Here is a 26156-nt window from a genome sequence, read left to right on the forward strand (position 1 = left end):
ACCCTCAATCCTATTCATCTGATTTGTGCCTTGTATACCTGTAAACAAATATATTCGAATTCAATGACCATAACTATGAAAGTGTCTTCATATTTCTCATTGCCTGGAAGAAGGCATCTCTCCATAATGGGACCAACGGATGCTCAGGTACACGATATAGATGGGTTTACATGTATGTATGGTGTATGTAGTACAATGTCGTCCTGATCAATCATAGTCGCTTTTATCTAAGACCCGTAAATGTGTATTCATCTCTATTAGATACATCATTTTACTGCAACTGTGACCCCACTAGCGCCGTTCCCTCCATCCCGGACAATGATTCCCAGGATCCAGACGTTCACGGCGAAGAAGAAGAGCCCGGCGAGGAATAGCCCAGGTACAAATGATGATAGTCCCAGGAATTCGAGGTTGTAGCCTTGGTGCAGCCAGAGTGCCTACATGGTTTGTCAGAATCGGAGTCCCAAGTGAAGATTGTGGTAGCAGAGGATAATAGACGATACATACCTGTCCAGCGATCCATAGTATCGCTGCTAATACGCCCAGAGTCGGTTTGCGGATGAGCGAGGAAGAAGGTAGGTAAAACGGAAGCAGGATGAGGTACCAGAGGAAGTACTAAACAGGTTAGCTACCAGTATGGCCATTTTCGGATCAAATCACATACCTGGCTAGTACAGACTTTATTGAAAGTGACAAAGGTAAAAGTCTGTGCGAGCATGGCAGTAGTCAAGCTCTTCTTTGCCAGAACGAGAGGCAAAGCAACAACCACAAGGATCAGCTGTGGGAGAAAGGCCAGCGCCTCAAAACGGGTCTCAGCCCCACCGGCAGCAGACAAATAGAGCAGTGTACTATAGGGAGAGAAATTGTGGCGGTGGTCGATGCGCGTAAGATGGTGGAAGAATGTGTGATGGAGGAACGGTTGGCCGTACTGGATATACATGACGAGATTCAGGGCCATGAAGCTAGTCAGTGCTGCGACAGTAAACTTCACCCGTGACAGGGTAATGAATCCCAAAGCCTTTGATAGCAGGCCTGAACCTGCCGTTGTAGATCCATCGCGTTCAGCATCCCACCACCAGAGAATGGAGACGCCATAGATGAAGGGATAAATCTTGAAATGCACAGAGAGACCCAGGATAAGCCCAGCAAGGATGGGCTTCTTCGTCAAGGTTGCCCACAGAAGGGCCGCAACAAGCACGCCGAGCAGTCCTTCCGAACTACCACGGGTACTGATATTTGCAACCATGGGGTTCCACAGCCAAACAGCGGCAACATATCGCAGGGCGCGCTCGACGGGGAATTGATAGCATCGAACAAGTAGCTGAACAACAAGCCATCCAGCAAGGACATCGGACAGTGCAAAAAGCGCCTTTCCAAAGGCAAAAGTCAATGTTGACCAAGGCGCGGCACCCTCCCACGCAGTCGGGAGAAGCATCCACGCTAAGAGCGGTGTGTAGCGGTAAGTATCACGAGCGTAGGGCGACTCGCCCTTTGCAACATAGCGGGCAGCATCAGTGAATACCATGTAGTCGATATCGGTGTATTTCACGGCAGAGTGCGCATCCTGCCAGCCTCCATAGACGAGGAGGATAAGGCGGAGGGCTGTTGCAGCGAGAAAGACTCGTGCTGGAGAGTTGAAGAGAGCCATTCTCTTTTAGACTTTTCCCCGTTCTTTATCCTTTGATAACCAAATGAGGAAATTAAATGCTAAATTGTCTGTTGCGGCTAGCTCGCATAATTGGGCGGGCTTGATGAACCCCTTGGCGAATATCGTGGGGAAAAGAAGTGCCCATCCACGAACCCTTTTTTCAAGACTTGAGATCTGTAGTGACAGTGTAAGTTTATTCAATGCAATTCCATGCAATTCTTGTCTGGCAAATTGCCAGTCTTTACATGGAAGATGTTGATGCCACCAGGGCATTTTCCGTGCATCGCTGACTCAGCATGGTCCGTGTCCGAGATTGCCTAATTGGGATGTATACCAAGCTATACACATAGGTACAGGTAGGTATTAAAGTGTCCTTAGAGTGATATGGACTAATTTCTCTTTATTAACTTGAAGGTTATATGGTAGGTTCTTACACAATTTACATATTTTGTTTCGTGTGATTGTTCGGTGATAGTATAGCCCAACTAGTGGTAGACAACGGAGATGAGATATATATAGAACTAGTTTCATATATCCAATCATCCCTTTGTGCCCAAAAGCAGGTGGGAAAGAAGTAAACAGAAATGTAGAAGATGAAAATGTCCCAGCCGTGATAGACAACTTTTTGCATAACGCTAGACCCTAATCACCGTAGTGTTTCTAAATATAGGCTTCTCCGCATTATCTTTCTATGGGGGTTTATAGTCCTCGGGAAACTGTTATTAGGTTGAAATGATGCTCCCTAAAGAGCTAAGGGCAATATAAGAAATAGAGAGATAAATATCCCCTATAAATTCTGGAAAGTCGCGTCCTAAAACTCGATATAGCTATAACCAAGCAGGCTTCTGGTTAAAACAAAGGTAACCCCGCAAAAGCGAGAAAGCCAAGTGAAATACAAAACTGCAAACTGCGGGGAAAATGGCCATTTCATCTGGTCTATACGATATACGCCAATACAAAACGATGTGATGTCATTATTGAGAGAATGCTAGAAGGCAGAGCCAGTCAGGGACTTTGGATGTGATAGTTTGGCTATGTGAGTGGTAACGCCACTAAGAGGGGTTACATGAGTTCAGCCCATGAGACTTTCAGGTCCTATATATTTGCTTGGAATTTGGTAGAAATACAGTAGGGCTCATGTAGGAAGACAGACCTGCTTCTAGTATGGCATTGTATGTTTCAAACATCTGCTTTATCATGATATCTCTAGTATAATGGCCAACTACCATAATGGACACTTCTAATTGAATATCAAAGAGATCAGGCATGTGGTAATCAAGAGGTTAGGCCTGTATATTCTAGCTCAGACCTGTACGACTTCATCCGAGGTCCGCTTTTACAATATGGCTGGCCAAGTTTGGACTTGGATCTAATAAGTCAGACACCGTCAGATGATGTAGTCCCCTATTAAAACGAAGATTACAAACTAGTTATGTATAAAATTCAGACCTGGTCTTAACAGAGAGTTATCGAGTTTATTAGTCAGGGAGGTACCATTCATCCCATATCATCTATGTACTTCAGTTCATAGCGCAAGAAGATGACGATCCCCCGCAAAAGCAGAGATATTATAAAAGTTAGTCTTCTGATCCTCGGTATCTTTTCATAGACATATGATAATTTCATAAGGGTGTGTTAACTATATAGATCTCCTCGTGTACCCTTCTCTGTGTCTGAGAGCTTATCATGAAGGGCATGGGAACATATATCATTGGGAGCAATCGAGGGATCCTCAACCCAGAACGCGATGAGTCCGGAAATTTGGAGAAGGTCGGATCCTCAGTGAGCTCGACATCGAAAAAGAATAGATTCCGCCGACATTGTAGGCGATTCTGGTGCATCTACCTTATCGCCAATGTGATATTCTTGGCTATTTTCTTGCCTGTTTTGTAAGTCAGAGACATCTCTTGCTCATCTACGTGTTGATTATCAAAAATTAACATTAACAAACAAGTTTTCTGGTCGCAATTCCTGCCATCGCCCAACTGGTTGTTAACAAATCAGATTTACGAATCGTCAACGCAGAAGTGATGCACCCGACACCAGACACAGTACGAATGACTCTAGAAGCAAAGGTAAACTTGAAGCTTGCACTGGGTGTTCGACTCGATCCAGTCGTCTTTTATACCTTTGTGCGCTCCTCCGGTCATGAGAACGCATATGCCGGAATTAAGATACCTGGACAGACTATCAAGGGGAACTATTCGCTTGGAGTCACCGACCAATTGACGCCAATCATGAATCTTACCTCTTGGGAAACCTTTGTGAGACAAGCTGTCTTCCAAAAAGAAACAGCGTTGTCGCTATATGGAGTGACTACTGGATACCTCGGAGTCTTGAAAAATCACATTGTATTGGATAAAGATGTGGTGATGCCCAGTAGGTTCACTACAGCGATCATCCAGCACTTACTAATATCTGAAATAGCTTTAAATAAGTTTAAAGACTTCTCCATTGCAAATACCACCTTTCTTCTACCGGTAGAGGACGACGGATCCAACCTCGTTGCCAATATTACACTACCGAACCCAACCGCCCTCAGCTTCGAAGTTGGCACCATCACACTTGATCTTAAGAGCGGCAATACAGACCTAGTCATTGGCAGTGCGACGGTCAAAGACGTCACACTTAGACCAGGCAACAACACATTCCCTCTGAGAGGTGTACTCGACATCAGGACGATGATCACCAACCTCACCGAAGTCATTAGCTCACAGGGATCCACCCTCAATAAAGGCATGATCAGCTTGACAGCTGTGACCAAGACAATTATATCCAACGGCACTCTGATCCCGTACTATACAAGAGTCCTCGGATCACTCCCCCTGGTAGCAAACGTGAGCATCGGCGACGTCCTCAGAAATTCACTCGCTCACCTGGGCTCGAGTGGAATATTGTCAGACCCTGATGAGAAACGCAGGAGAGACCCTGTGCAGTTGGACGGCCCAGTTGGATACGGTGATGCATATAGCCAGGTCGCAACTCTGAAACACAACAGGCACGTTCAAAATATCTTCAAGGATGAAGATCCCGAGCGACGAGACGCAATGATAAATTCCCTAGCTAGCTATTATGCTTTGCTATAATTGTATCTATGAATTGCATTGAATTTAACGAGACCTTAGACACTTTCTCCTTAAAATCTTGATACCCGACCTGCTGGAAGCAGGTGGCGTTCATATTGTAGTTGTGACTATCAATATGGAGATATCCTACAGTACATTGACGTTGAAGGATTTGATATGAAAAGTTAAAACCGTCATGCATTCGTTTCCATATATGCCCTATGCTAACATGCTGAATCGAGAAATTCCAAAGGAACCAAAAATAGAAGAGAAGACAAGACAAGAGAAGAGAAGGGAACAAGTGTTCAGTAATAAAGTCCGCCATTTGTAAAATATCCAGAATCCGGCATGGGATCAAAATACGGCTGTTCTCCGTATTTTGGGCCTTTCTCATGATCGGGGGTCAATAGAGTCATTGCATCGTTCCTCCCATCAATGTCAGCGACAACTCCCGGCCACAAGTTGTTATCACTCCAGCTCAGATACTCCCAGAGATACTGGCCCCCTGATTCATCTGTGAACGGTGTGGTAGCAAGGGGGTCAAGGAACCCATTCTCGCCTATAGCCATGTTACCACGACCCGCCTCAGGCGCCGGGAACATGACTGACATATCCCGACCAGCGGGATAAGAGCCACTAATAACAGTCGTGGAAGACCCAGCATCGGCGAGGTCCTGTCCCCGCTTACTAGCTTCGTAGATACGCGAAATAGCATCCAGCGAGCGCTTCGCCGTATGGCCAAAGGACTGCATACGGGCCAATGTCATCATGGCCATCTCCACCTGCGCTTGACAGGACTCGATGGAAGCCCGTGGGTCATCCACCGTTGGATCGTTGAGGAACAATCCCACCAAGGGCACCAGAGAGGCCTGGAAAGTCCACCAGACCGCATTCCACCCGCACAGTTGGTTAAGCTGTGCCGTAGCAGCGATATTCCGAATAGATTCCTCTGCAACTGCGCGACATTTTTCAATCGCGGTGCGCTCCTCGGACCGCAATGCGATATAAGGCACGCGGCGCATGGCGTAACTGAGCAGTGTCGGTCGGTACAGGAGGATTCGTTGGTTGTAGTAGCGCCAGCGCATGACTGTACGGACAGTATTTATTGACTCTGAGCAGGGCTCATGGTCTTTCAGGACAGAGGGAAGATTGTCCCACCACTCGAGAAGCTGTGCATCTGCGTGGGCCATTTCTTGGTGTTTGACTAGTGGTGCAGCGGCGAGGGACTCTTGGACTTGGGTTGCAATCTTGGCGAAGCGGATGTTTTCCACTAAGGGGAGGATCTCGAGGACATTTTCCTATTGAAATGTCATTAGTCAAACAATCATTCCTTTTCTGAAAAGGAAACAAAACCTACCTTGTCTCGACAGAGAGGGGGTTTCACTGTAATGGTCGTGCCTATCCGACCCATACTAGGCCGGCCTAGTGTCATTCCGGCCCAGGTATCCATGCAGAACAGAGACCACCAGACGCGGCGCTTAAGATCCATGGAAGCTAGTTTCGCCGGGCTGGGAATTTGCCGAGTCTCCGCAAACTCCTTGTGTAGTCCTAGGGCAGCCGCCATACGCAATGCAGCACCCATGATGGAGTATGCCAGGTTTGGCTGGCTGATATAGTGGCAGTACCAGCCGCCCATCAGGCCCAGCGCCTGAATAGTCTCGATATGGGAACTTCCCAAGGAACTCAAAGTTAGGTGACCCTTGCATCGCAAGAAGTATGTCTGGTGTGTTACATCATCGGGTCCCGTAGCCGCAATGCAACCAAGAGCAAGGACAATGTTCAGCAAAGCAAGCCAATGATCATCTCTCCGACGACCCGCGCAGTAAGTCTCACGGAAGGAACGCTCATCGATCATGGGAGCAAAGGCTTGGAAGTAGAGGAAGTATGCATCGAGCATTTGCATCTCGGAGGGTGGAATAAGGGGCTGTGGGGGTGTGACAGGCGCACGATGTGGCCATCCCATCGAGCTCTCCTGTTCGTTTGAGGGAGTTCGAGAAAAGTACGAGGCACAGCCTGGGTCTAACCAGACAATGACTTTGATCACAGCCTGGATAGACGATACACCCAGGTAAGATGAAGGTTGACGAGCTGACAGCGACAACCCATTAACATCATCCGAGACGCCCTCTACTAGATCCGAGGAGCTGGTATTACGGCTATCCGGTAGTTCCTCGGGCATAGTTTGCAGAGCCTCGAGGTTGTCATCCTCATTTGACAAAGGTGAGACATGGGCTTCCAGTGAAGCCGATGTAGAGGGTGAATCGGCATGATGTGATAGTGTTTGGATGTGAGAAGCCGATGAAGCCGTTGTGAGCTCGAGGAGTTTCTCCCGTGGCAAATTTGCCAATGAATCGGGAGAGATATTTGGGAATAACTTTCCCAGAATACTTCGATACTCTTCCAAAGTTGTAGACAGTTTTTCTACATGTCTGCATTATACGGGGGTTAGTTGGGATAGAAGAAAAAGGGTTGACTCTCTCACCTCCGCGATGGCCGCGGGTCTGAATAATGACACTGATCCGACTTCTTATACCATCGACATGCCTCACATGGCTTCTCACCATCACACTTGATCTTGCGATGACGACAAGATGTACAAGCACGTAAGGTTGTCACACGTCGGCTAATGGATTCGCGTCTTTCACTGGTAGACCGGTTGCGGGCGGGAGTTGCTGCGGTTGGGTTCTCAAAACCCTCGAATGTATGAAACATGATGTAAAGTTATAAATTATATTCAGGACCACACTATGTGGTCAATGAATGAGAGACATAGATAGTGTATAGTATGTGAATTGTAAAGAGTTCTTCACATCGCTAAAAGGTGGGCGAAGTCATACGTCTAAGAGAAAAGGGAAATACCACAGCCTAAAACCAAATCAGAAAAACAAAAAATTAATAGGCCGATCCGCTTAATCTCCCCGCATTTTCTGGTGGATTTGACAGTCTTTCTGTCGGATCCAGGTGGCAGTGATTGGTCAAGGATGTGGGATTATTATGGGCTAGTCCGTGACATCTGCCACTTCGGACTATTCCTTGGATATAAACCACTCTCGGATCTAGGGAGAAAAGAAAACGCCTTTCCCTTTTGACGTGGAGAATTCCCATATCAGTAACTCCCGGCATATGAGAACCATGGGGGGAAGTTTATAGGGTCAACTAGGGTCAACTAGGATCAACTGGGTTTGTAAAGTCCCGAGCTGCAGTAATTCAGCCGGGAAATGACACGCCAGCATGAACAGGGGTATGCAGAAATGTGCCATTCACGGACAATGTCCAATTTCGCTTGCGGTGTAATACACGCCACAGAACAGCAAGGTCCTCCATGACATGGATTCTCCCAAGTGAGGGGCAATTTCCCCGGACTCATTCTAGCATAAGCCCTGCAGATGGGAACGACGATCGGATGGGGAGGGGAGATCACAGTATGTTCTCTTGGTGGAGATTAAATCCGATAGTTTTCAATACCAACAAATCTCCCCTCGGATATTCCAACCCTGTTTCAATCATTAGTAGTAGGAAACTTTCTTCAATAACATCGGAGGTGTGGAGATACTCCGTGTGCTCCGTACGAAGTATACCGTAATGGGTCTAAGCCTGACGCCTGACGCCCGCACATGAGGGATTTTCATAAATCAAGGGGCTAGTGCTCATATTACCCCGTGTATCAGGAGGAGCCTGTTTGGCATCTCGCCACTTGGAGGGGGTCCTAGTTGCCGAGATAATTTCGCGCCATGTCTCGTTCTAGTCAAGGGCCCGAGATGGGGACACGAGGGTAGAATTCTCCCCTTTATTTTTCTCTTATTCTGTAAGATGGGAAAGAAAAAAAAAAAAAAAAACAAAAAAACAAAAAAGGCCAAGAGGATCAAACTCCGCAAACTCGAGGTAAATTCGAAGCAAGCACTCATAGCTCCACGCTGAGATTGATCTTCAAGGAAGTTATCGGGGAACATTTGCCAAGCCTTATGGGACGAGAAGCCAAAAAGGATGCAAAGCCGTTGTCTGCCGAGGTTGAATGATCATTGGTTCGGTTGAGAGTAGTGACTCATGCATACTAAAGGCCCCTGGGGTAAATTAGTGTGCAATTAAGTATGTCCGAAAGAAGCTGCCTGCACAAGGGGAATAGCCAGATGATATACTCCGTAGGAGCCTCCAAGTTTAGAATGGCAGAAGCTCATGGGGAAAAAGCCCGCATTATTAACAATGCACGGCATTTCGAGCTTGACGGCATATTTTCCGTGGCCAACAAAGGTCTTGGGTGGATATAACAACCCCAGGGATTCGAGGAAAATGCCGAATGGTGGAGAGACATCTGGAGACCATAATTGTAATTTTGCACATTTGCAAATTTCAATTGTTTCACTGTATTTGAATTATACAATTTGCAAATATACAGGTCATGTGTCACACTAGTCCCTTTTGAACACGGCAAGTGTTGTCTTTCCCAAAAGGGAAACGGGGGGCTCCGGGCTTATCGATAAGGAATGTCGGTCTCCAACTATGTATAAATCCCGGGGAAGACAAAGCTACCTCTTTCATATTGTCAATTGCTTTTCAAAATGGCTAAGCTTGTACACTCCTTGTCTTCTGGCTGGTCCTTCAAGGACCGGGACACCGACGAATGGCTGCCAGTAGCTACGGTCCCATCCGTGGTACAACAGGATCTCATTGCTAACAACAAGTGAGCTTTCTTTTCTCCAAAAAAACATTTCAAAATCTAATATTATTTCTTACACAATAGGCTCGATGATCCTTATATCGGATTCAAGGAATTGGACGCTCGCTGGGTCAACGAGAAGTCATGGGTCTACCGAAATGTCATCCAAAAGCCATCCGCCCCCGCTGGCTCTTCGATCGTGCTGGTTTTCGACGGTCTTGATACATTTGCCAAAGTCAAATTGGACGGACAAGTGATTTTGGAGAGTGATAACATGTTCCTGGGCTACCGGGTGGACGTTACCAAAGCATTGGAAGCAGAGGGCGAACACACGCTCGAGGTTGAGTTCGACTGTGCACTTCTCAAGGCACGTGAGCTCCGATCCCAGGATACCAAGCACAAATGGGTTGGTTTTAACGGCGACCCATCACGCATGGCTGTGCGCAAAGCCCAGTACCACTGGGGCTGGGACTGGGGTCCAGTGTTGATGACTGCGGGCATCTGGCGTGCCGTGCGTTTCGAGGTATATCAGGCCCGTGTGGCCAATCTGTGGCCCCAAACCCAGCTATCTGCAGACCACCAAACAGCTGAGGTGACAGCCGTCATCGACGTGGAGACCATCGGTGATGGAGAATACACGGCCCAGTTTAGCTTGAGCTTAAACGGGAACGAGATTGCAAGCAATGCTATCCCAGTGTCTGGGAAGACCTCTCAAGTAACATTCCCAGTCGACAAGCCGGCTCTGTGGTGGCCTCATGGATATGGCGAACAGACTCTGTACGAGGTATCGGTGTCGCTACTTCGCAATGGTGAACAGGTTGACCAGACATCCAAGAAGTTTGGTATCCGTACCGCTGAGATTGTCCAACAACCAGACAAGCATGGCAAATCCTTTTTCTTCCGAATTAATGGGATGGACATTTTCTGTGGTGGTTCCTGTTGGATTCCGGCGGACAGTCTGCTCCCGGCTATTAGTGCTGAGCGATACCGCAAGTGGATTGAACTTATGGTGGCCGGCCGACAAGTGATGATTCGGTAAGTTTTGCTTTTATTTTTTGTAATCGACTTGCGTGGGTTTAGCTAACGTTGAACAAGTGTCTGGGGTGGTGGTATATATGAAGATGATTCCTTCTATGAGGCCTGTGACGAATTGGGAGTGCTAGTCTGGCAAGACTTCATGTTTGGATGTGGTAATTATCCCACATGGCCCGAGATGCTTGAATCTGTCCGTCAAGAGACAATCTACAATCTAGAGCGTATGCGCCATCACCCTTCGATTGTGCTTTACGCGGGCAACAACGAAGATTACCAGGTTGCAGAGTCAGAAGGCTTGACCTATAACTACGAAGACAAAGACCCGGAGAACTGGTTGAAAACAGATTTCCCGGCACGATACATTTATGAGAAGCTGCTCCCAGAAGTGGTGGCTGAATACTCACCTAGCACATTCTACCACCCTGGAAGTCCATGGGGAGATGGCAAGATATCGTCAGATACCACTGTTGGTGATATGCACCAGTGGAACGGTTAGTATTCCCCAGCAGACTTCAAGTTCTTACGCTAATCACCAGAATAGTCTGGCATGGAACCCAGGAGAAGTACCAGATCTTCGATACTCTCGGCGGCCGGTTCAACAGCGAGTTTGGAATGGAGGCATTCCCCCACGTCTCCACCATTGACTACTTTGTCGAGAATCCAGAGGACAAATTCCCTCAGTCCCATGTTATCGACTTCCACAACAAGGCCGACGGTCATGAACGAAGACTGGCGACGTACCTTGTAGAGAATCTGCGGTCCGCCACAGACCTCGAGGTATGACTTCCCATCATAATGACCATCGATGCAGGCTAACATCTCTAGACCTATATCTACCTCACTCAAGTTGTACAAGCCGAGACCATGATGTTTGGCTACCGAGGCTGGCGCCGGCAATGGGGTGACGAACGACACTGCGGTGGCGCACTACTCTGGCAACTGAACGACTGCTGGCCAACAATCTCGTGGGCCATCGTGGACTACTTCCTCAAGCCGAAGCCAGCATACTACGCCGTCAAGCGGGTCTTGAACCCGATCGCTGTCGGGGTCCGACGTGAGCACCACGACTGGAGCGTGGCACATGCTCAGCCACCCAAGACCAGCAAGTACGAGCTTTGGATCGCCAGCAATCAACCACGGACCGTGCAAGGCAGTGTCGAGCTGCGATTCCTATCTGTCAACACAGGTCGCGATATTCGGGCTCCGATCGTGCGCGAAAACATCACGATTACTGCCAATGGCACCACGGATGTCATCACTGATGGTGTTCTCGACCACATCGCCGAGCCAGAACCACATGTCCTCGCTGCCCGGTTGTGGGTGGACAACCAGGTTGTAGCACGGGATGTTGATTGGCCACAGCCCTTGAAGTATCTCAATTTGTCCGCGCGACAGGTAGAGGTGAAGAAGCAGCAAGGGAAATCCGGTGAAACGGTGTTGGTGATCAATGCCCGCAAGCCAGTCAAGTGTCTCGTTTTCGAGGAGCAAGAGGGTGTACTTCTTGGGGATAATGCTATTGACATTGTGCCTGGTGATGAGCAAACAGTCACAGTCACAGGCCTTGGAAGTGAACCTCTCAAGTACCGGTACCTTGGACAAGAGTCTTGCGAGGTTGTTGAATGAGTGCTGTATAGGAATATTATATCCTTTCATTTCAAATATAGATTTCCTGTAAAATATCCATGGATGGATCAATAGTAAGTAGTTAACGATCGTTAAGATGTAGATATAAAAAAAGAGCTATGAGAAGATCATCTCTCATATCTTATCGGATCTCAACTTAGCCACCTCCAACATTTTGCCAATGGGTACTAAACGCTCCTGGGAAGGCCAGCCACTCGTGCTAAATCCTCAAGATACAATTATGGCAGAAGCAGAAACAGCCTCAGCTCCTTCAATCTTGTCAATCTTTGAAAGCTTCCGCGACGAGCTAGATGAGCACCATGACCGTCGCGAGCGTATCATCAAGAAAAGCCGCGACATTACTGCCCTGAGCAAGAAGATGTATGAATTTCCCTCCAGCTAAAGATTCAATAACTGAGATTAATAGTATCTTCGCCCTCCAACGAGTCCGCACAACGAATCAACCCCTCCCTCCCAAAATCGCCCAAGAAAACCAAACCCGCTTCGACCAAATCCATGCTCTGTTCGAAGATGTCGTCCCCGAACAACTCGGCATCAATGGCTGGCGATACCAGCGCCAAATCAGCTCCGGAATCCAAGAATTCATCGAAGCCGTCTCCTTCGATCACTACCTACGCACACAAACGCTAATCACCCACGCCGAGTGCTCCGCCCGCGTCCCAGCAGGAATCCTCGTTTCAGAAGAAGACTACCTAATGGGACTGTACGATCTCACAGGAGAGATGATGCGTTTTGCAGTTCTATCGCTGAGCTCTGGCAACGCAACTGCCACCAATGCGACCGAGAACACAAGCGACGAGAAATCAACAGTCGCTTCACAGGATGGTATTGTGGCTGATCTACGTGCTATTCGTGCAGGCTTTGAGGCGCTCACTATGCCACAACGGCATTTCTTGTTCCGGGATATGGCGAAGAAGCAGGACGTGATGCAGAACAGTGTGGAGAAGGTTGAGCGGGCGGCGTATGGGATTGTCGTTCGTGGCAGTGAAAGACCAAGTGGATGGACGCCTGATCTGTCAGGTTCAGTGGAAGTTGCATCTTACTGAGAAACTAGAAGAAGCAATGATTCTGAATGACAGTTATAGTCTAGTATAATGGTTGGGGCTTTATAGAATATGTAAGTTGAGTCTCTCTTCATATGCATGTCCCAATATCTCTTAATACCCTTTCATATTCCTCCATATCTCCCTAATATCCCTTGATATCCCCCTAGGTATTATGTTTTTGGTTTCTACATTTTGCCATGACATTGCTAGGTGCCATCATGGTGACATCACGGTACAGAAAGTTGTAGAACTTATACGTATGAAGAGAAATAAGATATTTCCAATTGTAAGGGGGGGGGGAAAGGAATAAAACGCCCTCATAAAACGATCGTGTCACCCATGTCTCATAGAAAGCCAATGCTGTGGCAACGTTCAAGGCCAAAATCAGACAGGAGAGCGTGGGTTCTCATCTTCGGAGAGAATACCCTGGGAGATCAGTTCTTCAGGCTGCGGTCTGTTCTGAATCTTATGCTCGAGGTTATCGGCCAGCATATGCTTCTTGAGTTCAAGGGCGTGGGCCTGCAACGCTGGGGCTGCGGAGGTTGCGGGGAGGATATTACCTTGGCGGGTTGTTAGTATAGAGAAATCCCATCTCAGGTACGAAATGTAGGAAATATAGGAATCTAGAATAAAGGGAGGTTTTTTAAAAAGAAAGAAAGAAAGAAAGAAAAAAAAGAAAGGGAACAAACGTTCAACCAACTGGTCCTTCTCAGGTCTCTTCTCCAGGTTCTTCTTCAGACTGTCTGAAGCACGCTGGCGATCGAGCTCCTGGCGGGCAGATTGAAGTGCTCTATCATACTGTTAATCATATCCAGACTGGAAATATTCCCAGAAACACTCACGGAGCTACATTGGTGTCCAGCAAGATGTGGCGGTTCTTGAGGTCCTGCATATCTGGACGGGTTTGGAGGTGTTTCTCTAACGAGTTGCGACGCTCATTAGTCGGAGGAAGGGACTGTTCGATGGACATTGTTAAATAAGGATAATCAAAAGTTATGTTGAAGGTGAAATCAGGTCAAGGGGAAATGAAGTAATTGAAGGCGAAGGTCAAGTGATCTCACGCGGGGAAAGCGGTCTATACTTAACTATACATAGAACAATCATTGGAATTTACTGGGATAACCTGAATAACCTGGATAATCTGGATTTGGATAATTTGGGATCTGGGATAATCTGAAGTAGATCATAAAAAAAAATACAATCTACCATCTTCCCAGCGCATAAAAAAAAAAAAGAAAAATAGCAACCGTCACAAACGTCTCCGCAATTTGACGATCTCCCATCTCCATCTCCTAAGGAAAGGGTGAAAAGGGGAAAAAGGGGTGGGCTTTTCGAAATAGACATATTCAAGCAGCGCAGCCGCGGGTTGAATCCTGTGTTGTCCTTTCGTGTCCGAGATCCGATCATGCCGGGGTTCTGGGATGATTTTATGCCGGGGGAAGAGGGAAAAGCACACTCTGCAGGCAATCACAGCAAGACAGATCCAGCCCGCATTCGGGGGGTTATTGCAGTCTTGCAAAGAGAAAAGAGACACTCTGTCTGGTTCTGGATAGGTTCACAAAACATTCCAGTCTACCTGTCAAGAAATGACATGGAGTAGACCGTTCTGCTTATGCCAATCAAGGAACCCAGAGCTTACCACGGCCACGACCATTGCCTCGTGCACCGCGCGAAGATCCACCACGGCGACCATTGGATGAGCGGCGAGAGGCTCCAGCATTACCGCGGCCTCCGGTGGCACCGGCGGTACCCTGTTGGACGCTCGAGTCTATAGCGGGAGGCTTGGTTGCACCGCCTAGAGACCGGCTGAAAGAGTCCGGGTCGATGGGCTTGGTAGGAACTTCCACGATAGTAGTAGGCTCAATGGGAGGTGGCGCAGCCTTGGGGGCAGGCTTTCGCTGACCCCCACTACGCGAAGCACCTCGGGCGGTTCCTTTTCCACGACCGCGGGGGACGAATACCAGCTCATCTTCGTCGCTTTCCTCCTCGTAGGACAACAATGTCTTCGGTTCGGCGGGTTGGGCCTGTGTTTTCTCAACATATTTGCAGCGGTTTTTGTACTCGCGCTCCTCGTACTGGATAGCGGTGCGGAGCTGCAGAATGTTCTTGACACCAATGCCAAACTTCTGAGCCCACACCTGGGTCTCACGGTCGTTGGAGATGAGAATGCAGGTCTTGGAGGAGTTCTCGGCATCAGGGCCGGTATGCAACCGCCAGAGCAGAGCGCTCAGCAATGGGCGCAGAGCGGGCGGCGCGGTCGGGATCACGGATCCGGAGGTGGTGCGCTGATGGTTAGAAGGCTTGCTCTTGGTCTTGTCATTCTTTGTTCCATTGTTGGACTCATGCTGGGCGCATTCGGGGCTGGTATGAGAGCTGCGAGAGGATGTACGCGATCCAGGTCCACTGGGGGTGCCGACGGAGGTGATTGAAACAGCCTCCTGGTCCTTCTTGAAGTTCAGCTTGGACAAGAGCATCCGCGACAAATCATCCGACTCGTTCTTGGTCGAAGTATCATCGGCATTGGCTTCCGTCGCCGGTTCCCCGTTGGTAACTGGTTCATCGGTTACCTCGGGCTCCTCTTCAAATTCCGGCAGGAAGAATTTCTCGGCCTCTTCCCAGCGCTCGTATTGCTCCATTGGGCCCTGGAGGAGAACTCGGTCGGCAGAGATGTGATCTTTGCCGGAAGTGACCCGGTCAAGAAAGCGGACTGCCTCGCGGGCATTGATGGCGACCTGAGATCCCGCCCTCTTCAGCGCATGGAGTCGTTCAAGTGCTAATCAGACAATGGTTAGAGCTACAATAAGGGAATCAAAGTCGCATAAACACAAGTACTTACTGTAGAGAGGAACCACAAGATCGATAGCACCGTTAGCGGTCCATTTCTTGATTTCACTGATATTGGTGGACAGGGCTGTCTCGTCCACAGCACAGTGGAAGACTTTGCGCCCGGTCGACATGGTGAATATTGAACGGATGTGTTCGTGTATTCGTAGTGAGAGATACAGGGCAAAGACTGCCCTATACCGGAAGACTAAGAATGTAGACAACCGCGACTGAATCGGGGCCGGTCAGCACGGGCCTAGGCTGAAGGAGGTTTGACGATGGAAGGACCTGGGAATGTGGGGTGGGAAGAGGGGAGTGGTGGGATGTCGGTTGATGGAGCCGTGAATTTTCACTCACGATGAGAAGGCAGTTGACAGGATGTTTCCATCTGCAGCATCTTTAATACAGACTTTGCCTAGCAAAGAACACACCTTGAGAAATGATGCGATGGGAGATAGAAATATGCTGACTAATCGGGCTTCAGGAACAGACCGAATTTAAACAGAAAAGTGAGGGTTTCTATGTATTGAAGAGGCATACAATCTAGTGGAAATAGAAGGAAACGGAAAAAAAAAGAAGAAGAATCATTTTGAAGAAAGGTAGAGCTCATCATCCCGAGCCTATGACTTCACCTTCTTAATGAGACCATCCGATTCCTTGACTCGTTGCGCCCACTCACTTTGATGTTCATATTAGTACTAGTAGCAATTACAATGGGGAAATTCTGTATACTTACGTCCAGCTGCCGTCATATACCCGACGCAGATTTGGGTCACCATATTCGGCCTCACTCAGGGCTGTCTCAATGATAGTGGCAGTCACACCAGTACCGCACGAGCTGATAATTGTTTGGCTTGGATCCACCTTGCGGTCCTCAAAGACCTTTCGCAGATCTTCAGCAGGGAGAAAGGCCTTTGTTTCAGGGTCCAGTAGTTCTTGGAAGGGCATGCTCTTGGAACCAGGAAGATGGCCCGATGACAGGCCAGGGCGTGGTTCCGGGTCGGTTCCAGCCCAACGACCATAGGAGCGTGCATCTAGGATCTCTACCTCCTCTGCACCTTCTTTCCCATAGTCCAATGCCAATTCCTTCATCTCGCGGAAGGAAATCACTAGTCGCGCGTCGTATGTCGGGACAGTGTACTTGGACTTCTCTACCACAGCTGGCTCACCGCTCTCCGTTGGAAGACCTTCTTTAACCCAAAGACGATAGTTATTGAGAACGTGCACATTGGGATGACCGAAGACGCGCAGTGTCCAGCCTACACGAGGTGCACTGAATATCCCCAGGTCGGCAGTGTCGTAAACCACTACCTCGTCATCGCGACGGATCCCCAACTCGCTCATAGCCTCGGCAAAGGCCTCACAAGTGGGAAGCATATGTGGGTAGGGTGAGTCTTGATCTTTGATATCATCAAGGTCGAAAAATCGTGCCTGTGGGATGCGCGAGTTCCGGAACGAGTCAATTCCCTTGCGACCCTCTGGGTCGTTCGGCATGAACCATGCTGCACAGAGAGGAATCACACGTGGGGAAGTTGAAATTTTTGTCGTAGGATTTTTCTTGAGTGCTTCATTCAGCTGCTTTGGTGTCACTAGATACGAAGAAAAAGAGACATTGCGCTGAGTATGGAGCCCTGTGGAGATGGACATATTGGGACGGAAGAGACGAGCAGGAGCAAAGGATCTGGCAGTGAAAGCCATAGTAGAAAAGACAAGGAACCCTTTTTTTTTAAGACCAATTTACATAACGAGTTAGCAAAGCCTTGAGTCAAAATTCAAGACCAACCACGAGTAAGAGAGAGAGAGAGAGAAGAGCAATATGAGGAGTACTATTGCGTGTTATGTGGAGAACATGTGATAAGATGATAAGAGATAACTGTTTTCCCTCTTCTTCCCGAGGTCACCTCTTCAATCCACTACACAATGAAAGTCACTATTAAAGAATGGAATGCAGTTGCTACTTGGCACTGGAATATTCCTGACGATGAAGTCTGTGGCATCTGTCGTGTCCAGTTCGATGGCACTTGTCCAACCTGCAAATTCCCCGGAGATGACTGCGCGCTTGGTGAGTTGACCTTTATACTCCCACTTCCATGCTAAGTACTGACTATGATTATTATAGTGCAAGGAAAATGTAATCACGCTTTTCATATGGTAAGTGGAGTGAGTCCTCAAAGCTAGGACAGAACTGAACAAAACTTTCAATACAGCATTGCTTGATGACCTGGATTGACCTGGAGTCTTCCAAGGGGCTGTGTCCAATGTGCCGGCAAAGTATGCTTTCTCTAGATCGTCTATGTGATATTAAGCTAACTCGCTTCAGAATTCGAATGGAAAAATAAGGAATAAAGGCCAAATTTGTGTTTTTCTCTTCTCGGTGGTTATCAAGGCGTTGTCGGACGAATTCGAGATACCCATTTGTGTTTTCATTGGCATGCAAGATTGGATTGAAAAAGTTACTAGGATCTTATTGTCAATTGAGCAAAACAATGCCATGGTTGGAATGAGACTGAGGCCGATCAATATGGGATTGAACCCATGTTTATACTTCATTTTTTACAACTCAAGGTTATTCCTAGGGCAACTGTTATTCATCCACGATTTTTTCCCTTGCTTAAATGTATATTGTAGTGGTTAGGATTTCAAAGGCTACTTCATTTGTATAATGTTCGATCTTTTGATATATAGATGTATATTTTGCAAACTGGGCCATGCGAAGCTCAACTTACATATATCATGTCCAACCCAGCAACAACCTACTCTCATCCATGGATCTTCAACAATGAAGAATAATATGTCAGATAACAATATTCACTTTCATACCATTTGATAATATGAGGTTGACTTCCAAGATTGCCTACACTGTGATTTCAATGTTTTCATCTGACCGTCACGTGGCGCTATCGATAAGTAGCTCTCCGCACGCAATAAAGAACCTCATCCTATCCCAAGCTCTTCTCCAGAATGATGTAGCTTCAGCCCATGGAGATGTCTTTGAACAACTCTCCCTACCACCATATCCTGTCTGCTTCCTCTTCCCGACAGACCTTGCACAAAGAAACACTTTCTCGTCCAGGCACCGCCTCGTCGCGGCCGAATGATCGACATTCAAGAGGCCAACTGACTGAGGGCCACATATCAGCAGACGAAACCCATCAATCTCCAGCAACAGTTGCATCACCATGCCAAGATGTAGTTTTGGATGAAACTGGAGACCACCTCGAGGAAGGCCAAGAACAGCATCTGTCTCACCCCGCTTTCCAGCCGTTCTTCACCTTGATCGAAGACGCCCATACCTCAGATTATCACCACCCAACGGTCCACTACATATTCTCCGACGATGACACCGACATCGTGACAGAGGCGGCCCTTCGTAGTCTGGCCGCGGAGCAAGAAGCCCTTTCCGATTCCAAGAAAGATCAGATCGCGCAGACCCAAGCATCCCATCTCCAGGACGAGATCAAAGACCCCTCCGATCCAGATCCAGCCAAGACTACCCTGCTCCCGCCACCAGTTCCAGGTATCCGGGAGAACTATGTCATCCTCGATGTAGAGCCCTCACCACACATACCTGGGATAGCGCAAACCAGTCCGATAACCGAACAACTAGCACCAGGCAAAGGCGGGGGTGGCCCGAGGTCCATATCCTCATCACCGGCAAACGCTTCCACACTCCCACAGGATCATGGACAATCACACCCGCAGTATAATGTTACCGCGGCGCAGAGCTTCTCATCAAGATGGCAGGTTCTCCACACTGAAGTGATGCCGGCGCCCACTTTTGAGAATAGCAATCCTGGCGAGTTACCAGGGCATGGGTTGATGCTGAAGATCCGTGGCACAGGTGGGCTGCCAATTGAGGTGAGTGGCAAGGAGAAGGAGCGTACACGTACACTTGAGGAGATGATGGATCAATTTGCAAAGCGGATGAGCGAGTTGCAGGTTGTTATCGATGCTGCGGAGTGTGCGGACTCGAAAGGGGAGCACGAGGAAAACCCCGTGCAGCATCCCTTCTCTCCAGATACAGCTGAAGATACTATCCAGGATGATGGGGATAGTGCGGCATATGTTGCAGAGGTTGAACTGAAACACTCTGGATGATTATTATTGCTGTTTTTGGCGCATCGCGGTGAAATCATCGGCACTTGTATCGTATCCAGTCAACCGACGGCTAGTACCAGGTGAACCTCATGCATATAACTTTGAATACAAAACGAATGAATCCACACTCTGGGAGATCAAGTATGGTATTAAGATCAAATCTGACATTCCTATGTACGGGAATATTAATGTAGCCAAACCAGAAACGCCAAGCAGAATGCTTTTCTATAGCACTCAGACAAAAGAAGAGACACAAGAGAATGGCTAACCCAACACTGTTTTCTCAGCCAAAAACTCCAGCCCAGAGTGGAAAGCCCAGCGACTATCGGGTATCAAAAATTTTCAAAAAAAAGACAGAAAAAAAGGGCAGAAATAACACGGAATCCACCTAATCAGAGGTGCGGTTTCTGAATCTTCGGCCACTCGCGATGGCCGAGGGGGGCATATTTTCGCGACCCTCCTTCATGCCATTCATCCTTTTCGAGAGTATGGTTTTGGGGAGTTTAGTTTCGGGGTTGTTGTTCGAGTTTGAGCGGCGCCGTTTGCGGGGAGGTTGTTCTGGCTCTTCCCTTTCTGGCGTCTCGTCCAGGTCCATGGATGTCGCCAACGCGGGGGTCTCCGGCTTGCTTGGAGGTAGTGCATCGTCGGCATCAGACAAGACCGGTTTGGCGACGTTTAGGTCGACTTCTCTAAGGCCAGTGTTGGAAGGTGGGGCTGCAGATGATGGAAGAGGGTGGCCTACCTCTTCCAGGGTATCATTATACACGAATTTCTTGGGCGGTGAAGCTGCCACTTGGGGCGAAGTGGGAGCAGGGGAGTCCTGTTGGTCCTCACTGAATGGCAGAGCAGTAAACTGCTTTGATGTCCGGTGCCGAGTGCGAAGACCGTCGTGAGCTTCCGTTTGGGGCATTTCCGAAGGGTATTCGTATCGTCGTTTCTGAGGGGTTACACCTGTTGGGACATACTCTTTCAGGGGGTGGCTCTGGATGTTGGACCTCATTTCTAAAAGTGGCCGGCGAACTTCCGTGTGTAGAGGTGCAGTAGTTTGCTCCAGGTTCTTGGTATGCATATCAACATGCTCCTGGAATTTTTCGACACGTCCACTGAATCCATCGAGGTGCCCATATACGTTTGAGCGGGACTGTCGGACATTCTTCGCCATGGAATTCAAGCTGCCCAAGTGTGATTCATGGAAGCGACCATTCTGGGACCGTGCTTTGGCAACGAAGTCATCCAAAGCCTCCATTTGTGTGCCCATGTCGCTCATCTGAGCATCAACAATTCGCACAGTCTCTTGATGCACGGACTCTGTTGCCCGATGAATCGAGGCATTGCGCTGGTCGAAAGTCTACTGTCGTTAGTTTCATTTCACAGCCCAAAGATGTCAGTTGGTCTTACCTCCCAATCATTCTGCATCCTAGTCTTGATTTCATCCTTGGATGCAGTAATGTCTTTGGCAAACTGTTCCTCTTTAAAAATCCATTCATCAATGTGTCTATCGTACTGCGCAGTTGCTTGCTCAAGAGAGTCGCCTGATGCCGACATGTCGGTGCGAAGAGCATCAAATTTGCCCTTAAGGCGGTTGTTCTGTTTATGATTTGATTCCTCAAGGAGTCCTCGGATGTGAGACATAAGAGTTTCACGATCGGCTTGTGCACTTGCATGTTCCTCTTCCAGAACCTGTGCTAGATTAGACGAAGCCTTTCTATTGGCCTCCACTGTCTGGCGATTAGCTGCCTGCAGCTCGAGACGTAGTCTGTGGACTTCGCATTTCTGTTCATTGAGGTGCTTTGCCATCTCCTCGAACATGGCCTTGAAGTCTCTGCCAAGTGTACTGTATGACGAGTGAAGCTGGGAATGGAACTCTGAGAACTCCCCAATAACCTCCTCGGAGATCCGCGCAGCGGCAGCTGACAAGCCGTTCAAGCCTTCGCCCACTTTGGACTTAACTTCTTCTCGGAGAACCTTGATCTCCTCGAGAACTTCATTCATCTCGTTGTGGGCAGTAGTGGTGTTATTTTTCGCCTCTGCCTCGACCTTGTCAAAAGAGATATCAAGATCTTTAAGTTGCAGACGGGTAGACTGCACAGTGTCTAGTTCATGATCCACAAATTGGTGGATTTTGCCAGACATATCCTCTAGCAGCTTCGCATGCTGCGTCTGGAAGATCTGCATGCGAGCATCGACCCGTTGTGTAACATGTGATATCTCCCCAGTTGAAGTTTGCCAGGTCTGCTGGTTATCAGCCTCCAAGTTATCTTTGCGATCCAACTTCGCATGCAGTCCATTCACGTCTTGAATGGTACCATTTAAAGTGGTAACTAGGCCGGCACCAATGTGACGAAGTTGCTTTTCGGTATTCTCATGGGCCTTCCTTACAATCTTCTCCTCGTCCAGCTTTTCTTGGGTATCCTTCCAAAACCTTTCGGTTTCGTTGAGAACATCGCGCGTTTCCTTGAGTTTGGACTGAGTCTCCTCATTGTCCTGCTTTAATGAGTTGAAGTTGCCCGTGATAGAGAGCAGCTCTTGGACCTTATTTCGAAGACTTGCCTCCATAGACTCGATCTTGGCACGCTGTTCTTCGTTGACAATTCGCCGCGATTCACTTTCCATTGTCATTTCTTCGTACGCATCAGGCGTCATATAGACACCATTGCGATGCCGGGTAGCAATGAGCTCGCTCTTGAGCTTCTGAATTTCCATCCCGATATCTCGCAGAAGCTTGGTTTTGGCGACGATAGAATTGATCTGGGGTTTGTTGCGGATGTTTTTGGCTCGGAAGGCATAATCAAGGGTCGAGATGGTCTCCTCTAGATTGTTGCGGGCAGGCGAAACAGTGGCGATGATACATGTTTTTGTTTGTCCTCCAAGAGAATCTTGTAGTAGTCTCGTGAGCTTTGACTCGCGGTAAGGAATGTGCGAGCTCTTATCCACCAGGGCGTTGATCACTCTCCCGAGAGTAAGTAGACTCTTGTTGATGAGACCTGCCTCCGTTGCCCGTTTATTTTCCGCACCGCTCCGCCCGATGTTCTCGCTACCTGCGAGATCAACCAGGTTCAGCTTGCCCGAGCTAACATAGTCCTCACCAGATTCGGTCGTGCGATTTGTGAGAACGGTGATGGTGAAAACTGTATGACTTCGGGAACTTAAGTCGTTGCATTTCGTCGCTGCCACTTGGCGTTTGTGGCTGCCCGCTTGAAGTAATTTGATTCCGGTGGATGCAGAGTCGATGTAAGTCTCCTCCATGCCCTGAACCATTGTGCTGTGTCCTCCCTTCTTCTCATTTTCAAAAATCTTGAGCTTAGTGCTATCGTCGTATGACAGAAGATCACGGAGTTCCTCGTTATAAAGTTCGATGAATGAACATTTCACTGTGCTTTCTGTATCCTCGAGTTTCTGAAACAGGGCGTAAAGGGTGCGTGGAATGATTCCTGCATCATCAGACAGGATGCCCAAAGTGTCAGTCATGTCTCCTGACATGGTGTATGTTTTTCCTGTTCCAGTCTGTCCGTATGCGAAGATTGTGCAATTGTAACCTGCCAACATCTGTAAGGAATTAGCGCGGTTCTTCGATTTCATGCGCGGTAACTATACTAACCTCGTCGAGGACTGGCACGACCACATCCTCGTAAACAGTTGTTTGATCGGCAGCCGGGGAGAAGACCTTATCGAAAGCATATGTCTTGTTTGAAACCGCATTCGGTCCCATTGAGAGATCCAGGGTCTTGCCCTTCACACCTTCTGGTGTTGACAAGACTACACCGTTGTTCTCTTTGATCTCGCGATCGCTGCGGCCGCGACAGCGGACCACGACATGAATGTTTGTGTCCTCGTTGATTTCCCGTTCAAAATCTTTTTCCTTTCTCTTACTCGCAACGCTTGACTTTTCAGGGCTCCTCGCGGCACGAGCTGCACTCATCGCAGATGGCCTCACTGATTGTGTAGACACCCCAGGCGGTGCATGGCGTTCGGGGACTGCCGAACCCGCTCGTCGAACCGGTTGGCGCAAACCCGACCTCCTCGTGGTGGGGAGGGTGGACGGGGGCCTTGGTGGGCCAACCATGTTGACAATGCGACACTCGGAGTGTAATTGTGGTATTATTTCGTAGTAATATTCGATAGTTCGGTAGTTTGAAAGTTGACTTGATCTTTTCAGCTCTGTCGGAGTCTTTCAGCGTTGTGTATATCAGTGGAGCTTTGTCTCAAACGGGAAAACATAAACAAAGCTTACATAATCAAGTCATTTCCCCCTCTCACATGACTCTGTCGGCTGCGCTATCGTCATCGCCCTCTTATCGCTATTTCCCCTCATACCATGTGGACACCCCTTACATCTAGCATCCCCTTTTTAAATAAGGCTCAAATATTGTGTGGACCTCCGTCCATAGTCGTCGGGCCATGAAAACGGATAGACCACTATGACCACTTCGATCTCCCCAGCACAGGCACAGATCTTCCCCGGGAAAGGACTTGGGTTTATCAGTATGTCTCTTTGTCTAGCCTCACACCTTTACAGTGGCCCTTGCTAATACTTTTGAAGCCCTGGGAGCTTCGCTCCATAATGTCCTCACCCGCGTTAAGTCCTATCCCCAAACTTATCCCGCCATCGACCTAGCCTACTCCCCTGCAGATCCGCTTCGCAAGCCAGTGGTATTGCAGTTGCCCTCAAATGGCCTGCGCCTTAGATTTGACGGTCCTGACCAAAGGCTCCGTTTGATTGAAATCCTCGACTTCTCTCGAGTGAACCTGGTATACAAAAGCCAAGAGGTTCTGAAAGGTGGGAAGTCACCAGAACAACCCTTGTCTTCGCACGGCCCCAGCTTCCGGCACGTTTACAATCGTTTGTTTGGTCCCTCATACCCAGGAGAATATGTACCACCGGCAGATCCGCAATCGCCATATGGCACTTACGTGCTCTCTTATCCCGGGGTTGCATTCTCGTTTCCCCTTCAGCACTCGGCCTGGTCAGACCAGTGTGATTTTGTAGCGTTGTTATCCTCCTCGGCTGCCCTTCCGGCCACATCCATGTCTATCTTCCAAGGCTCATCATGGCCCGAGGCACGAGCCAAGTTGTTTACACAACAGGCACAGTACCCACGCTCGTCGGCTTTAATTGGAAAATCCCGAGAATGCCTCGCGGATGAAATCGAGGAGTGGCATATCCTTGGTGCTGGGAGACTTGAAGTGGCTCGCAGGACGGGCTCTCCTTTATATATAACACTAGGAGAGACGACTCCGCAAGACTTGATTGCCGATTTCGGTCCACCCGACGCAATCTACCGTAAGAACGACCGCCGGATCTCGATTCACCGTGCAACCGGGGGCGGGGACCTACACATGAGTCCCTCTCCAGGCAGAGGAATCGAGATTCCGGACGCCGACCACTCATCCACTAACAGTGTAACTGATGATTCTGACGACGAGATGACTACCTTCAATATTGGAGACCCCACCTCACTGCCTGCAGAGTGCTTTTTAAATTACTTCCATCATGGGTTCGATGCCTTCATTTCGTATCCAACAACACCTGGACCCTCTTTCCCCGCCTCAGGGCTTCTGGATCCATCGCCTCAGCCAGCATCCTCCCAGCTGACAGTGACAAAGATTATTCTTCATGGGAATGTCCCAGGTTCTTATCCATTTAACCGCCACCGCCGAAGTCGCTGGCTAATTCATTTGGATGAATCCGGCGACTGTCTGACTTCGGAAACGCCCTATGATGAAGTCTCAGAGCGGCTGCGCGCCACTTGGAAGGGATCTTACGCCAGCCCCGCCGAGGAACGTGCTTTACAACGGCCCATGGTGTTGAACCGTGGCTGGGGAGATAGTCCTGAGAGCAGTGTTGAGTTCCTCGGTGGCTGGGAGGAGAGCACGGCGAGAGGTCCTCGGAGTGGTGCTGATGGCCAGGATGGGGGATTAGGCAACACCGAGCTTTTTGGGTTTCCAGGGCTTTTATTCGAAGTTCTCAAGAATGGCGCTGTGAGTTGTTTGACAGTCTACTGATTTGAGACTATTGAAACCAGCGCTTTTAACCCATATTTCAATGCATCATGAATCATGATAATCTTAGGTATTCTTGAATGCGAAATTGTACGTATTGTTTAAACACGTATATTGTTGCAAATAGTGGGATTTGATACCTA

At 48.5% G+C, this 26156-nt stretch overlaps 12 protein-coding genes across 12 annotated transcripts; 6 read left to right on the forward strand and 6 right to left on the reverse strand.

Moving 5' to 3' along the window:
* Positions 1 to 266: 266 nt before the first annotated feature.
* On the reverse strand, positions 267 to 1648 carry PGRI_091730 (glycosylphosphatidylinositol-alpha 1,4 mannosyltransferase I; the record flags this gene model as incomplete). The annotated part of the gene is made up of 3 exons (XM_040796886.1): positions 267 to 437; positions 508 to 615; positions 665 to 1648. 3 exons carry the CDS (start codon positions 1646 to 1648, stop codon positions 267 to 269), a joined length of 1263 nt encoding a protein of 420 aa, XP_040650316.1.
* Positions 1649 to 3334: 1686 nt separating this feature from the next.
* On the forward strand, positions 3335 to 4734 carry PGRI_091740 (DUF3712 domain-containing protein; the record flags this gene model as incomplete). Its single annotated transcript, XM_040796887.1, has 3 exons — positions 3335 to 3537; positions 3603 to 4027; positions 4076 to 4734. The coding sequence occupies 3 exons, from the start codon at positions 3335 to 3337 to the stop codon at positions 4732 to 4734; spliced, it is 1287 nt and encodes a 428-aa protein (XP_040650317.1).
* Positions 4735 to 5018: 284 nt separating this feature from the next.
* On the reverse strand, positions 5019 to 7425 carry PGRI_091750 (uncharacterized protein; the record flags this gene model as incomplete). Its single annotated transcript, XM_040796888.1, has 3 exons — positions 5019 to 6011; positions 6071 to 7142; positions 7196 to 7425. The coding sequence occupies 3 exons, from the start codon at positions 7423 to 7425 to the stop codon at positions 5019 to 5021; spliced, it is 2295 nt and encodes a 764-aa protein (XP_040650318.1).
* Positions 7426 to 9269: 1844 nt separating this feature from the next.
* Positions 9270 to 12025, forward strand: PGRI_091760 (glycoside hydrolase family 2 protein; the record flags this gene model as incomplete). Its single annotated transcript, XM_040796889.1, has 5 exons — positions 9270 to 9391; positions 9452 to 10402; positions 10463 to 10893; positions 10944 to 11179; positions 11228 to 12025. 5 exons carry the CDS (start codon positions 9270 to 9272, stop codon positions 12023 to 12025), a joined length of 2538 nt encoding a protein of 845 aa, XP_040650319.1.
* Positions 12026 to 12206: 181 nt separating this feature from the next.
* Positions 12207 to 13092, forward strand: PGRI_091770 (translin family protein; the record flags this gene model as incomplete). Its single annotated transcript, XM_040796890.1, has 2 exons — positions 12207 to 12406; positions 12453 to 13092. The coding sequence occupies 2 exons, from the start codon at positions 12207 to 12209 to the stop codon at positions 13090 to 13092; spliced, it is 840 nt and encodes a 279-aa protein (XP_040650320.1).
* A 384-nt stretch (positions 13093 to 13476) lies between these two features.
* On the reverse strand, positions 13477 to 14062 carry PGRI_091780 (RPEL repeat-containing protein; the record flags this gene model as incomplete). Its single annotated transcript, XM_040796891.1, has 3 exons — positions 13477 to 13652; positions 13782 to 13882; positions 13935 to 14062. 3 exons carry the CDS (start codon positions 14060 to 14062, stop codon positions 13477 to 13479), a joined length of 405 nt encoding a protein of 134 aa, XP_040650321.1.
* Positions 14063 to 14711: 649 nt separating this feature from the next.
* Positions 14712 to 16049, reverse strand: PGRI_091790 (uncharacterized protein; the record flags this gene model as incomplete). Its single annotated transcript, XM_040796892.1, has 2 exons — positions 14712 to 15865; positions 15929 to 16049. The coding sequence occupies 2 exons, from the start codon at positions 16047 to 16049 to the stop codon at positions 14712 to 14714; spliced, it is 1275 nt and encodes a 424-aa protein (XP_040650322.1).
* Positions 16050 to 16535: 486 nt separating this feature from the next.
* Positions 16536 to 17562, reverse strand: PGRI_091800 (sulfurtransferase; the record flags this gene model as incomplete). Its single annotated transcript, XM_040796893.1, has 2 exons — positions 16536 to 16593; positions 16652 to 17562. The coding sequence occupies 2 exons, from the start codon at positions 17560 to 17562 to the stop codon at positions 16536 to 16538; spliced, it is 969 nt and encodes a 322-aa protein (XP_040650323.1).
* Positions 17563 to 17835: 273 nt separating this feature from the next.
* On the forward strand, positions 17836 to 18261 carry PGRI_091810 (anaphase promoting complex subunit 11; the record flags this gene model as incomplete). Its single annotated transcript, XM_040796894.1, has 4 exons — positions 17836 to 17977; positions 18035 to 18066; positions 18123 to 18186; positions 18236 to 18261. 4 exons carry the CDS (start codon positions 17836 to 17838, stop codon positions 18259 to 18261), a joined length of 264 nt encoding a protein of 87 aa, XP_040650324.1.
* Positions 18262 to 18894: 633 nt separating this feature from the next.
* PGRI_091820 (uncharacterized protein) lies at positions 18895 to 20013 on the forward strand (the record flags this gene model as incomplete). Its single annotated transcript, XM_040796895.1, has 1 exon — positions 18895 to 20013. One exon carries the CDS (start codon positions 18895 to 18897, stop codon positions 20011 to 20013), a length of 1119 nt encoding a protein of 372 aa, XP_040650325.1.
* Positions 20014 to 20401: 388 nt separating this feature from the next.
* Positions 20402 to 24076, reverse strand: PGRI_091830 (putative kinesin family protein (BimC); the record flags this gene model as incomplete). The annotated part of the gene is made up of 3 exons (XM_040796896.1): positions 20402 to 21361; positions 21412 to 23559; positions 23612 to 24076. 3 exons carry the CDS (start codon positions 24074 to 24076, stop codon positions 20402 to 20404), a joined length of 3573 nt encoding a protein of 1190 aa, XP_040650326.1.
* A 355-nt stretch (positions 24077 to 24431) lies between these two features.
* PGRI_091840 (UPF0183 domain protein) lies at positions 24432 to 26016 on the forward strand (the record flags this gene model as incomplete). The annotated part of the gene is made up of 2 exons (XM_040796897.1): positions 24432 to 24495; positions 24554 to 26016. The coding sequence occupies 2 exons, from the start codon at positions 24432 to 24434 to the stop codon at positions 26014 to 26016; spliced, it is 1527 nt and encodes a 508-aa protein (XP_040650327.1).
* Between the last annotated feature and the right edge of the window lie 140 nt (positions 26017 to 26156).

Source organism: Penicillium griseofulvum (genome assembly GCF_001561935.1).
Source record: "Penicillium griseofulvum strain PG3 chromosome Unknown contig_13, whole genome shotgun sequence".
Taxonomy (NCBI): Eukaryota; Fungi; Ascomycota; class Eurotiomycetes; order Eurotiales; family Aspergillaceae; genus Penicillium; species Penicillium griseofulvum.